Below are 13,562 nucleotides of genomic sequence, written 5' to 3' on the forward strand. Positions count from 1 at the left end.
TCAGCGCAGAGACCCAAACACCAGTTCCTTACCCAAAATCAAAGGGTAATTGGAGCACAAATGCCTTTTCCCAAGGACTTAAGGAAAATCTGGGGCAGAGCAAGAAACTTCACCTAAATTTCTCAGGTATCAGACTGTCCCTGAAATGGGACTCGCTGCCAGCCAGGACCTTCCCTACCGCCCGTACAACGCCAGGGTCCGGCCGCAGAGCCCTGAAGCCCGACTACAGCGCTCACAGCACAAGGCATCACTGCTCTCTAACAAATTATTCTCTCCATTAGTTACAGCTGCAAGTACCACATGGAGAAGCCAACAGGACATAGATATTGTGCTTCTGAGATCATTAAGGCAACAGAAGACATGTGTTGACCCAGACATACTTCCCTAACTACGTACTTGCTCCTACTCAGCATTATGGTATGCTGGACCTTGGAAGTGCCCTGACTTGCATGAGAAACGTCCTCCCTCACCCCAGCAGCATGGGAATCGCTCTGCCGGGAGGCTCCGAGTCATCCAGCACAAAGCAGGAGGGCAGGCAGCAAAGGAGCTCCTGCCCTGGGGTCGGCCAAGTTCAACAGAGCAGTGTCGAGAAGCATTACCTGAGCTGTCAGGCGAGAGATGAGTTCTGCCCCACAATGGGATTGCATTTAATAGAGATGAGCAGAAATTCCAGCAGATTTAAGAGCAGACATCAGGAAATGGATAATGCTTCATACCTTGACGTGCCTCAGACAACTGCAGGAATGCATCCGCTGGCCAGGCAGGAGCAGGCAGCCAAGAGCAGGCTGGGAGCAGCATGGAGCATGCTGCGAACACAACCGTCTGCAGAGGCAACTCTGCAGCCTCATGAAACTCAAACGCTTCTCTCAGAGAGGGCCTGCATGGACCTACTATTAAATGAGCTGAAACCTGCAGTCACAACAGGTTACTACACAACATCTAGGATGAAGGTAAATGCTTGAACAAGAACCTCAGGTGAAAAAAGCTGCAGGTAGTTTTTACAGTGCATAGCACGCAAGCCCACGGCCTTGGGGGACAGGGCATCGCACACCACAGCAAACCGCAGGGGTCAGCACCAGGTAGGGACACGAGCAGCGGGACACTGACAGCAGAAGGGAGGGCTAAGGACAGACCAACAGCCACCAGCAAAGGCAGGACAGGCAGGAAGGTGTCCCTGGGTGCCAGGGCTGGATGAATGCAGTGGGATCTAACAGGAGGTAGAACCATCCAGACTAAATGCCCGATCTGGCGTTCCACACGTGTGTGACGTGCTGCAAGCCAGAGGAAAAAGAAAAACGTTTGGTAAAAGACGACGTGTAGCTGTGAGAAGACCACTGAAAAGAAACATGTCAGGCTTTTATCTGCTATTGCCTAGGAATAACAGGGACACCAAGAAACCCAAGACAGAAAAGATAGCTAGAGTGATTGGAAGCAACCTCAACCCCTCTGCCCTGCTACACGCATTTTAAAGATTAACTTCTATTAAAAAAAAAAAAAAAGGAAGAAGCACATTCCCTCCCAAAAACCCTTCGCACCTCCAGCATTCACATAAACAGTCCCTACTCTCCTTTCCTACTGCTCAGTCCAGGCACATGGTACTTCCCAGGTAGCTCTGAGAACCACTGAAGATGCTCTGCCTTGATGCATTTAGTCTGAGAGCTGCTGCCTGCACAGCCTCTGAAAGCCTCACACTGCAAACAGGGGCTGTCTCCTCGCTGCTCAAATCATTTAGGTGCATAGTATGATGTGTAAAACCATGTTAAACTCTGCACGAATATGCACACACAAACATATCTGTAGTGGATATATATAACTGAAAGATTAAGAACGATCACCAGTGGGTTAATAAACCATTCATCCTTCCTGCCGGACTTCAGCAGATTGCTTGCAAGCACCTACAGCAGCACTCCCAGCTGCCTGCTGCTGGGCCCTGCCTAACACATGCAACACATCGCAGTCAGGTGTTACAGTTACCTACTCCTCATTTGTTAACTCTTAAAATGAGTTTTCACGGTGCAATTTTTAAAGGTGACATTAATAATTTACCTGGGAGATCAGACCTCCTTTCCCATCAGGGTTGCACCCATCCTGTCACCCCATCATCGCAGTAACCAAACCCCCACTGCCCAGGGTGCTGCGGGCCCTTCCTTTTCTTTTAAGAAGAGGTAAAGGGCCCCATGGCATTAACAATTAAGGCTTTGTGGAAAGGTCTGGACTAGTCAAAAGAGCCATCTGCTAGGGAAAGACAGGAGAGCCATCTCCAGGCCGCTGCCACCAAAGCAATCTGGCAAGGCAGAGAGGAGCGGCAGATGTGAGGAACACAGCAGCCCCAGAACACAGCTCCCTGGCCCCAAAACCATTGGAGAAGGATGCCTGGAAATAAATTAATTTAGAGCTAAGGCTTTTCATGCAGTATTAACTTGTGGAAACGTGCAAGAGATGGTTTAACCAGATTAAAAGGGACTAGCAGGTTATATGAGATTGGGTTTCTTATACTGGCGCCCAAAGGCACCACCTGAGACTAGTACCTTGTTACAGAGACCGAGAAAAACCCTCGCTGCCCCAGAGCAGGCAGTGAACCAGGCACAGAGCTACACCATCACCTCACACCTTCGATGCCTTCCCCCGAAGCACGAGGTGCTTGCCATCGCCAGATCCTGGATCGGGGACACCGCTCTGTGCGAGAAAGCCTGAGCTCTCCCTGAGCAGAGGAGACCCCGCAGGACATGCCGAGCTCCAGCAGCTGTGGGAAAGCAGCCCTCAAAGAAGAGGCCAGGCCTAATTCCCACCCACCCTGGGGTGCCCTCACCCCTTCCTGCAGCCGCACACTCAGCTCAGGAGTCAGCTGTTCCCACCCACAGCAGAGTATTAATTAAAAGCATGTTTAGGGCCAGAACAGTGACTGGGACACGGCCCCCAGCACTGCGCAGATCTGCTTTCATCTGAGTCATCTTTCGGTTAGTCACTAAAGCCAGAGCCCCGGCTGTCCCGCTGCCCGCACCAGGAGCGCTGCCTGCATGGCCATGGTGGGGGGGGAGCCCAGGGCAGGCTGAGCTCTGCTCCCTGCTCCTCTCCTCCACCAGCACGGTGGTGCCAGAGCCTGCGGCCCCACGAGACCCCCGGGCACATTGCCTGGCACAGCCCGCCCACGAGCCGGCAGCGGCAGGACTGCTGTGAGCCGAGCGGCTCGCCCTGTGAATCCATGCTGTGCCGTGGACCTGGGAGCCGACAGCGTGACCTGGTGATATTGTCGCTTTTGTGCCCCAGGTCTCCTTGAGCACAGTTTTCCTCTGCCCCCACGCACGAGTTTTGCATTCCCTCTGTTGCTGCCCCGCTGAGCGGCTTTCCCTGCCTACGCTGACCCCTCCGAGCCAGGGTCTGTGGAGAAGACCCAAGACCAGCCCTTCTGCCCAACTATTCCCCCATCCCATATTTCATGCCAGAGCCACGTATCAGAAACACAACCTAAATGGTGGGCACAGCTCTGGCGTCCCACACAGCACACAACCCACTCGTGCTTTAGCGAGGGCAGAGTGCGTTGCGTTCAGCATCCCACACCAAGCCCCCAGGCACAACCGCCTCAGGTGAAGGCACACACCACACCTACTGACACCACCCACGTGCCCTGCCTGCTCCCTGCCTGCTGCCTGCCCCCCTGCCCGCAGCTCAGCCGCATCTGAACCACCCACAGAAAAGCCGGTTCCAGCAGAGGTCAGTGAAACACGTACACACTCTGACATCAGCGTTTTGCAAACGTGCTCCCGGGGGTTAGCAAGAGATCTTGCATCTTTGCACAAAGACACTCGCCCAGCGTCTTCCTGCCCGTGGGGTCCCTGAGTGCTGCACGCCCCGGGAGTGGGTGACAGCCAGCCCAGGCACGAGAACTCTGTGCTCCTCGCAACAGCTGAACACGATGTGGAGCTCAAGGCTGAGAGAAACCCACCTTAGATGCTTTTCTGGAACAAAGAGCCCCAGATCAAATCACTAGGGAGTCCCCTTTCTCACCAGCAACCCTTTGCAAAGTCCCCCACCGCCTCTGCGCGGAGGGACAGGACCCAGCACTGCACCGAGGATGTAACAGGAGACGTGAAAGGCCAAACCACAGTGAGACCAAACCATTTCTGCCTAGCGGAGGCCTGCACACAGCAGCAGAGGCTATCCAGCCCAAAGCCCTGTGCTGCTGAAACACCCACCAGGCTCTGACTTATGAGCAGCTCTCAGGAATGCTTTGAAGTGGCTCAAACCAGAGGAGAAACCACAAGCAAGAGAGATGGAGAGAGGGATGAGAAGGTGCCATCGGCACTCTCCAGAAGCGGTGGGGAGCGGAGGATGCTCCTGCAGGTAAGTCTTTGTTCAGGAGCACCAGGTGCTCTCAGCACAGCCCCGGACGGGGCCCTGCAGGTCTGGTATGGACCAGCCATGGGAGCAGCTTTCTCTGACCACAGTTTTGCTCCACCCTGGCTTGAGCGTTTCCTCTCATCCCTGTGGTTTCCCTCCCAGTGCCGATGCCCAGCAGCTGGCTGGGAACGCCCAGGAGAAGAAGAGGCCTCATACCTCCCCGGGGCTGCCATGGCGGAGGAGGGCGAGCTGCGCCATGCCACATGGGGCAGGAGGAGGGAGACCCACCATTGGGCTGCAGCACACTGGGTCTGCCAATTTTGGCACAGACACCCCCTCCCTCGCTTCCCCTCTTTGATCCTGGCCATCCTGCTCATGCATGCAGAGAGCAAGTCTTGTGGGTGACGCCACGCCATGCCACGCCGCCTGTCCCCTCTCCCTGCAAACAGCAACAGTCATGTCCATCCCAGAAGTAGTTCACTGCAACATCGCTCCCCGATGGCTCAACGTACCCAGGAGCAGCTTTTGGAACCACTCAGACATGCACCTTTAGGCAGGATTTACAGGGAAGCTGAGGAATTAAATGGAGTTATTCATTCCTCTGCTTACTGCCCTCCATCCTCCCCCCACCCAAACGCCCCCACACATGGCCAGCAAGGCGAAGCACACGCCAGCGGGTCACCAGCCACCAGCTCCGGCGTTGCATAAGGAACGGCCGTGGGACACGCAGGCAGATCCTGCCCGGCCAGGCAGGCAGGATGGGAGAGCAAAAGCCGGGGGAAGATACTTTGGCAAGCAGAGAAAGCTCAACCACAACACACACACACAAACTCAGGAGCCAACCTTCAGAGCAGAAACGCGTCTCCATGCCAAGAGCTCGGCTATTTTCCTCCCTCTCCCCGGCTCGCAGCCCTGAGCTAACAGGCTCAGTATTCATCCCCTCGCGCCGTGCGGCACATGGGAGCAGAGGGGGGGAGAGAGAGACTCAAATGAAATCCAGACCTAGAAAGCAGTTTCTTTTCCCCCCCTTCACTTCCCCCTTCGCCCCCCCTGGCTTCTGCTGGAACCACCTTCTGTCTAGAGGGCTGAGGAGGATGGGGGGGGGGGGGGGGAGGGGAGGGGGGGGAAGAAATGCAGAAAGGAAGTGTTGCAAAAAAAGAAATAAATAAAGGAATCGGCTGAAATCCACCCAGAGCGTGGCTGTTTCTCTTCTTAAAGTGCAGAAGCTGCTGGAAAGGTAGGAGGGCAGAGGCAGAATATAACATATTAAAAGATCAATAGCCTACCTGAAATCCGGTCCCTCTCCATTACTACGGGATATATTTAGCATCCGCGTGTCACGGCCGTCCCTTTTTTCGGTGGTGTCCCCTTCTTTCCCCCACTCTCCCTCCCTCCTTGCCTTGCCTCCTCCTCCTCCTCTTCCAAAAAAAGCTCTTTGTCTGGTCTAATTTCTTCAATCTGTTGCAATCATGAATGCATCCAAATTACCACATTTCCATGTGCTGATCATATGTTTGTGCTCCAAACTGAAGTAGCTTTGTCTCTTTGAAATAAAAAAGAAGAGTAAGAGAGGAAGAGAAGGGAGGAAGAAAAAAGAAAAAGGGGGTGCATGACCCGAAAAATCCAGTAACTCTCTGAAATACTCCACCAGGCACAGGAAAACTGGAAATCCCGAGTCCTCTGTAAAACAGTCTTAAAGCTACAGCATGCGAGTGTCCAGGGGAACGCTCCAGCCTCCACAGCTCCCTCTTAATATCCACCAGGAGATGCTTAAGGAACTTGGCTCCTCGCAATAACACAGCGAACAGCTCATCCAGCTTCTCAAATCTCTCCCCGCTTCCCCAGTCTTATTTTCCTGCTATTTCCTCTATCCCCTCCTCCTTCCTTGGCTCCAGCATTTTAAAAGCACACAGATCCTGCGCATTCCCCCACCCTGCCAGGTCTGAAGTTTCGATTCATGCGTAAACTATTCTGCTGATGAAGGCTGACTTCATTCCCAGCACAGCATCATGGGCTGCTGCTGCTGCTGCTACCAGGCAGGACCTGAGCGCCGCACATGTTTATTCGCCCTGTGCAACCCGCTGGAGAGCTTCGCCGCCAGCCCTGGCACCTAGCCCCCACTTCGCCTTCCTCCCCTCTACAAAACGTCGATAAGACGAGGATTTCTGCAGCCAGCCCGAAAGCGATAGTGAAAGTCTCTGCCCCAGACAGAAGTCCTCGGTCTTCTCCTCGGTCCCAGAGAGGAGGTGGGATTTGAGAGCAGTTTTCCCTCCTCGTGATGCCCAGGCAGGGCACAGGGGTCCAGTGGGACCAGAGCAGCCCCGAGGAACCCGTCGCCAGATCCTCCTCTCCCCGGCCGGGATGGAGGGATGCACGGCTGCAGCGATGGGCTGGCCCACTTGGAAACTTCCACTTGGCTGGCGGCCAGGGCAGGCAGCGGGGACACCGAGTTAGCACCTCCGCTGAGACAGTGCCCACGCTGCCCGCTGCCCAAACCGCCCTGCGCGACCTTCCCGTGTCATCCGCCGCCGATTCCTATTGATACTGCGGAGCCTGAGTCACCCAGCCAGATGTGAGGACGCAGCCTCTGTCCCCAGAGCTGGCAAACAAGCCATCCCTCCCGCAGACCGGAGGCAGGGATGGCACGGCTGCTACGCAGGCCAGGTGTGCTGGCAGGACCCTTGTGTTCTCAGCATGGCACACGTGACACTTTTTGCCCCAAAATGCTCACAGTTCACATGGAAAAATCACAAGTGTGATAGCTGTGACAGAGCCTGGCACTTCCCCCCACAACACGGGCAGAAGGACAAATTGTTTGCTGGCTGGACAAATAAATTCCAAGGAAAGATTCCAGGCGCTGCTGGGACCTTTGAACAGCCTGGACCTACCTTGCATTGCTTTTCAAAATGAAAAATCCCAGCAAACATCCGTGTTTCCCCTTACAGAAGCTGATGGAGAGTCACTGTCACCAAACCAGAAGAAGGAATACAGCTAACGCCAAGCGGTGGGGTCAGGCCAGCACCCCCAGCCAGCACCCCACTGCACAAGAGATGGCAGAGAGCTGGTGGGAGGCAGCCCCACGATGGTCCATCCACTAGGGAAGTTTCTCTCTAATCCCCAGTGGGCTATTCCCTGGGCAGGGAGGTTTAGATTCTCTGCATGTTCCTGCTGCCAGTGCCTAAGGCATTAGAGAGGGGACAATAAGCAATGTTTTCCCAGGCACAGACCAAAACCACGTTTCCTGCCCGAGACCTCGAAGGTGCTGAACACAAAGCAAGGACCCAGGGGAGCTGCACAGCCCCATGCAGCACAAAATCCAGTCCACTGCCTCCACCAAGCAGCCTTTATTGCCAAGCTCCTTATGCTGGAGAGGAAGGGAAAAGCTCAGGGCAATTATCAAGAAAGGAAGAAGGTGAATGGAAAGGAAGAAGGGATGGGGGCAGCACGCATGTTTGTAGACTTTAACCCATCAAGACTCAGGTGATCAGGAGGGACAAAGCAAAGGCATCATTTCTCACAGGGCAGATCACCACGAGGCACTCAGGGAAGTGAATCCAAACAATGATTAATGCAATTAAACTTTAAATTCATAAAACCTCCAAGCAGATGCTCTCATTCAGACTTCAAGTCCTCATGCAAATTGTAATGGATTCACTTTAAAGGTACAGTCGCATGTCTCCGTTTGGAGCAGCGCTCGCAAAGCGCTCCTGCCACCGACACAGGTAGCAGTGGCACGGAGGTGTCTGTGCTTGAGAGAGGTGGGTGCTCGGCCACGCCGTGCCCACGATGCCAGTATCGGGGTTTGCTTCCTTCGAAGGCGCAGTTCCAGTGACCTGCATGTTACAGGGCTGGGGGTCCCCCACCCTCCTTGGTTTTTGAGAAGCTCGCCACATGCCTGTTTAAATGGGTATTTGGTGGTCTGTGCTTTGTACAAGTCTATATAGAGAAAAATAATGTATATATTGCATTTTCTGATACTACTGTTAAAAGGGTTGGGGGGAAGTTAAGCACATCTAGGGTTTGGGAAGGGACAGAGAAGACTCTACCCTGGCTGGGGCTGTCTTCTCAGGGTTCAAGGCCCCCCAGGGCTGACTTCTGGCAAAGCCCCAAGGAGAGGGAAGAGGCAGGAACAACTTTTAGGAAACCACCGCTATCTGCCATAAAGATAAACCCAATTTCCATTTGCAAACAAGAAGCCGAAACAAAGCAGGAGCCTTGCTCCGCCACTGCCCCGCGCTTGCCGAGGCTGGCACAGGGGTGCACACGCTTTCCCTCGCCCCACCTCGCAGGTTTAAACATTACCACGGGTGGCAGCCAGCAGGAAGCGCTGCCAGGTGCAGAGAAAGCTAGGAAGGAAATCACAAGAAAGTAAACTAAACCCTGCTCCAGGCTCCATTTGAATTTTCTCTCTCTCGCACCTTTCCTAGGCCAGCCCAGCAACACCCGAGCCCTTTGCTAAGCAGTAAACTGCTTCTTGTGCACAAACAGGTAGATAAGCAGGGAAGGTGCTGTGAAGACAGCACAAGCTCACCCCTGACCATGGACATGCCACAGAGCCTGCGACATCAGCGGGCAACCAGGAGGAAATTTAGGACTATTGACACTGTCACCAGCCACAGCAGCAGCCACTGTGGTACAGAAGCCTGCAGGTATTCACGTAGATCTTATTTGCAATTCCCCGTCTGCCTCTCTAGGTTTATGCTGTGATTATGTTCCTGTGGCATTTCATCCAACAGAAGAGTTATTTTCTTTTCTACCTGGTTTCCATAGTCACAGACGACCACTTCTACCATGCTTTTAGCAAACCAGCCAGGTATCACCTTATACCCCCAGCCCTGCTGCTGAGCAAGCTGGAAAGGATGAATGCTGCAAGTTCGTGCAAAGATCAGAGGTTCAAACTGCATTGACAAAGGTGCCGGGAAACAGCCAGAGCAGCCAAAGACCTCCAGGGCCTGGAGAGGCAGGAAAAATGGGGATTCAACTGGTTCTTTCACAAGTTGAGCTATCTGCAGCACTAGCAAGCTGTGAGGAAAGAGCAGAGGGAGAGGACAGTGCAGCAGAGCACACCTAAATCAAATTATGTTCAGTGAAGCATTTTCACATGAGGAAATACAGGTCCAAACTCAAACAGTGAATCAACTGTTACTCCATTATATTCCCTCTACGCCATTTACCCCCAGGCTGGACCCAGCCAGCAGATGACAGTATCTGAGCCTCCGCTAACTGTTTGCTCCAAGAACCTTTCATTTACATTTATATGAGCCTTGAGGATGGAGAAGAAAGAAAACGCTGGCTAACATTCTCCTTTTTCATTTGGAAAAAAAAAAACCCACCCCAAAACCCAAACCCATACAAACCAAGGAGATGCCCCTCTTTCCAAAAGGGAGGTACTTATCCTCCGAATGCTGCTGCCCTGCTCTTTGCCAGTTATTTTTTCTTTGCCTCCCCACTCCTCCATCCCCCTCTCCCAGCTGGGCAGACATGGAGCTGCCCTGCCCCGGGCCGCAGCTCCTGGCTGCTCCACATCTGCTGCCAAGCACTATTTTGCTCCTACCTGATTATTTCTTGTGAAAACCTTTATTTGTTCAACACAAGGAAACACAGATCCTCCCGAGTTACTGCTTTTCCCAAGCTAAAAACCGTGCCCAGGACATAGGGTTCATCACCACCCAGAAGCGTGTATGACAGTTGCAGCAGGGGATTGCTAGAACAGCAGCAGGGCATCTCCCCTCCTGCCCCAAGCCCACGCAGCCCCTTGAGATGATGCCTACACGAATCTCCCTCTGTCCCATCCCCTCCCTTAGAGGGATGTATCTTTAAGGAGAGCCCCTGTTAGGGCTCTCCTCCATGCTGGCTCTCAACCTCTCTGCCTGAAAGCCTCAAACCGCCGGAAATCCCTCGCATATCCTCCCCAGGCTTTCTGCTCGCACTTTAACACTCATGTGCTGAAGTATTAATAGCAGCTGGCAGTGCAGAGTGAAAGGCGAGGCAGGAGGACTGGACGCTCACCCTCCCAGGAGAGTGGCAGGGAGTCTCAGATAAATGTTAACTCTTCCACGATCCTCCACTTACGTTTTCCTTCCCGGACTCCTCCCTACCATCAGGCTTGCCCTCTCAACACTCGCTCTTCCCCAACTCACTACTTGAGTCCCCAAAATGAGGGGGTTACTCCATACCTGAAGGTCTGTGGGTCATTCCCCACCAAGCAGTTGCTGGGGGAAAGCAGGGTTCCCAATGGCATTGCTGTATTTGCTTTTCTTCTGAACACCAGCCGTTTGCTCTGCAGCCTCCTGCCTCCCAGGCAGGTCACTACAACAGCTCCTGCCCGGCAGAAGGAGCCATCAAGGAGCAAAGTCTTCAAGAGAGTTACCACCTGGGTCTCATAAGCAGGCAGACTAAAGGAAGGAAGATTGCACCAAGCCCTGCAAACACCTGTGGGAGTTGCCTTTCTTTTTTCTGGGCTTATTTAATAAGACAGGGCACAGGTTGCATCACACACTGCTCCCCTCCGATGTCTTCAGACCAGCTTGCCCAAAGAGCCCCAGAGCCACCCCAGCCGCAGCACAGCAAGCCCAGCTCCCTGCACATCACCGGTGCCACAGCCAGCTGAAAAGCCGCACAATTTCTAGGCGTTATACCTGGGCAGCACGGGCTCGTGGGAAGCAATGCTCTGCTCCCGTGTGTTGAAGCAGCTCCTCTGGTGTTGAGGGCAGACCTCACCCGATGACACACCTGCTGAGATCTTTGTTTCACCTTCTTTAGGAAAGCAGGTCCTAAACATATGGACTTTCAAAATATCGCTGTCTATGGGGCAACCACAGGCAAGGGGCTCTCTCTGCGTGGATTTCACCGTGTTACCGTACCGCAACGCAACAGAGAGATGCTGCCTTGGTGTGATGCAGCCAGAGGACACCACCATTGTCCTACCTTGCCTTAAGTCCCCATTGCTGAAGAAGGGCCGATCCACTCCAGGAGAGAAAACACTCCAGAATTGGGCAGCAGACCCTATTCTTGTTTAGCAGCAGAATCATCCAGGCCTGGACACTTCTCTGAACATCATAACATGCTTTTGACCAGAAATTAACCTACAAAAAAGTTGAAACCTGCTCCATCGAGTCAATCAGGAATGCCTCTTGCTACTGGTGCTTTTCTTGGACCTCACTCATTGCTTTCATGGCTACCAAAATTTCAGCAGAGAGACTTCACGCTTTGCAGGTCAGCCTGGAACATCTACAGTGTTTTATCCACTAGCCCAACTGCAGAGTTGCCTTACAAATAAGTCATCTCTCTGCAACGAAGGGCATGAAAGGCTGCGTTCCCGTCTCTTTTGCAGTCCTAGACACAAGATAAATATAGCAAGGAGTAAATCGGTGCTCTCTGCCTAAGGTACAATTACGGGTTTTGGTAAACACTAGCCACCGCCAGATGCGCCAGCCTCGGAGGCTCGAGGATGCCTGTGGTGGGCAGCCAGGGCTCGGGAATTTGGCTCTGCCCACGTGATGAGGGACACCAGACTTTGAGGGGAAGAGGGAAAGTTGAGCAGCCACGAGCTGGTCTGCCAACATGCCCAAGAGCGATTTGCAAACTGACGTTTCAGCAACAAAAAGACAAAGAAAATAAACACCATGGAGAGATGCATGTATTCAACCAAGAGAAATGTGACCACACACAGCTGCTTAGGTAACCAGCACTGCATGAGCTAGCACATACAGACCAGGTCAAGACACATCAGCCCTCCTTCCTCCTTTCATTTTATTCTTTTTCCCTATTCCTAAGAAGGTTGCCAGACGCCGCACCCCACACACAAACTTCCACAGCTATCCCACTCCTCCAGTGCCCACCGACACCTTGGCTGGAAGCGTGTCCTTTCACTCACCAGCCCCAGGAGGGCTCCTCCCCGCCAGCTCCATCAGCTCCTGCACAGGCACCTTGGGTCAGCCACATCCCAGCACAGTCATGCCCCTCGCAGGGCACGGGCTGGGGTTGGCAGAGGTGATAATTAACGTGTTTCTCTCTCCCAGGGCACCGTGCTCTCCTCTAAAGGACTGGGTTGGGTTTGGTTTTTTTTTTCCCTCCATCCTTCACAATGAGATGAGACAAATGAGATAAAGCCATATTCCACTGCCATTCCCCTTCCCTGCTCTCCCACCTCCTCTCTGCCGCAGCCGATGTGAGGTTCTCTTGAAAGGGCATTAGGAACTTACTCTGGAGACACCTGGTCCCAAGGCAATAAATAGCCTCACTCAAGAACCACTGCTCCTGTCCCGGAGGAGTTGCACTCTGCACCTCTACATCCCCTTTCCTCGGGGGAACCCTATGGACCTCATCAGCACTCATCAACAAACCCGTATCACATGCCAGTGAGGAAGATGATTATCTTAAAACACAGTCAGCAGCTAAAGCCTCCAAACATTAAATCCCCAGTCATTCCTGAACTACTGATTTATATTTCACTGTCTCTGGTTTCCTCACACCAGAGCCCATAGTGCCAGGTGCTGTACGAAAAAAGCATCAAAAGGTCTACCTACTCACCTGCGATGTCCAGTAGCCTTTTGGGACTAAAAGAGACTATACGTAAGACTGGAGATGAATCACGGGTATTGTAAGGGAACAGGACAACAAGCTAGTGCTCAGCGCATCCCCTCAATAGCAAACAGGCCCACGGCACCTATCACTATTCCTTAATTTCTTAGCTGTGCACACAAGCGCCTATGCTCCCTCATTCACTGTAAGTAATGCACATCTCTGCTTGAAGCACGTGGGAGCCCCACAGGACTATCCCAGGCAGCTTGGAGTCCACGTGTCTGCATTATGCAAGCACAGTCCTCGTGTGTCCGTGCAGGAAACCAAGCACCTGAACCGAGAGCAGCCTTTTCACTTTAACTTTGCTGCCTGGAGTTGGGATTTCCTGCAGAGCTGTGCTGCTGCAGAACGGACTTCCCAGGCTGGCTGGTGACCAAGCTTCACCTTTTGCTATTTTGCCTTCATGATGAGAAAGACGAAGAGGACACATGTCAAATGAGGACTTGTCACTGGGAGCCCAAGGAGAGCGAGCGGTGCATGTGGACGGGGACACTCTTCAGCACAGAGATCCCGTGCAGCTGGGGTGCTTAAAACAAAGGGGAATAGAGGCTGCCCAAAGAAACTCATATGACCTCATCTAGGGACACATTCAAAGCAATGAGGCTGCAACCACAAGTCTCTAGTTAACCCCTCTGCTGCTG

The 13,562-nt window shown here is 53.2% G+C and overlaps 1 protein-coding gene across 3 annotated transcripts in view; it reads right to left on the reverse strand.

Moving 5' to 3' along the window:
• The window catches only part of SEPTIN9 (septin 9), a 146,034-nt gene that overhangs the window by 100,228 nt on the left and 32,244 nt on the right, over nt 1–13,562 (reverse strand). Inside the window, exon 1 of one of the 3 annotated variants that reach the window (XM_076353491.1) lies at nt 5,625–5,706. The exons of 1 other annotated variant lie outside the window; for it this stretch is intronic. In XM_076353491.1, coding sequence (XP_076209606.1) covers nt 5,625–5,646 — 22 coding nt within the window. In that variant the 5' untranslated portion in view covers nt 5,647–5,706. Of the gene's footprint in view, nt 1–5,181; nt 5,276–5,624; nt 5,707–13,562 lie in introns of those variants that run through there. One more of the 3 variants, XM_076353488.1, reaches the window with a different exon arrangement.

This window comes from Aptenodytes patagonicus, chromosome 16, assembly GCF_965638725.1.
Source record: "Aptenodytes patagonicus chromosome 16, bAptPat1.pri.cur, whole genome shotgun sequence".
NCBI classification, from domain to species: Eukaryota; Metazoa; Chordata; class Aves; order Sphenisciformes; family Spheniscidae; genus Aptenodytes; species Aptenodytes patagonicus.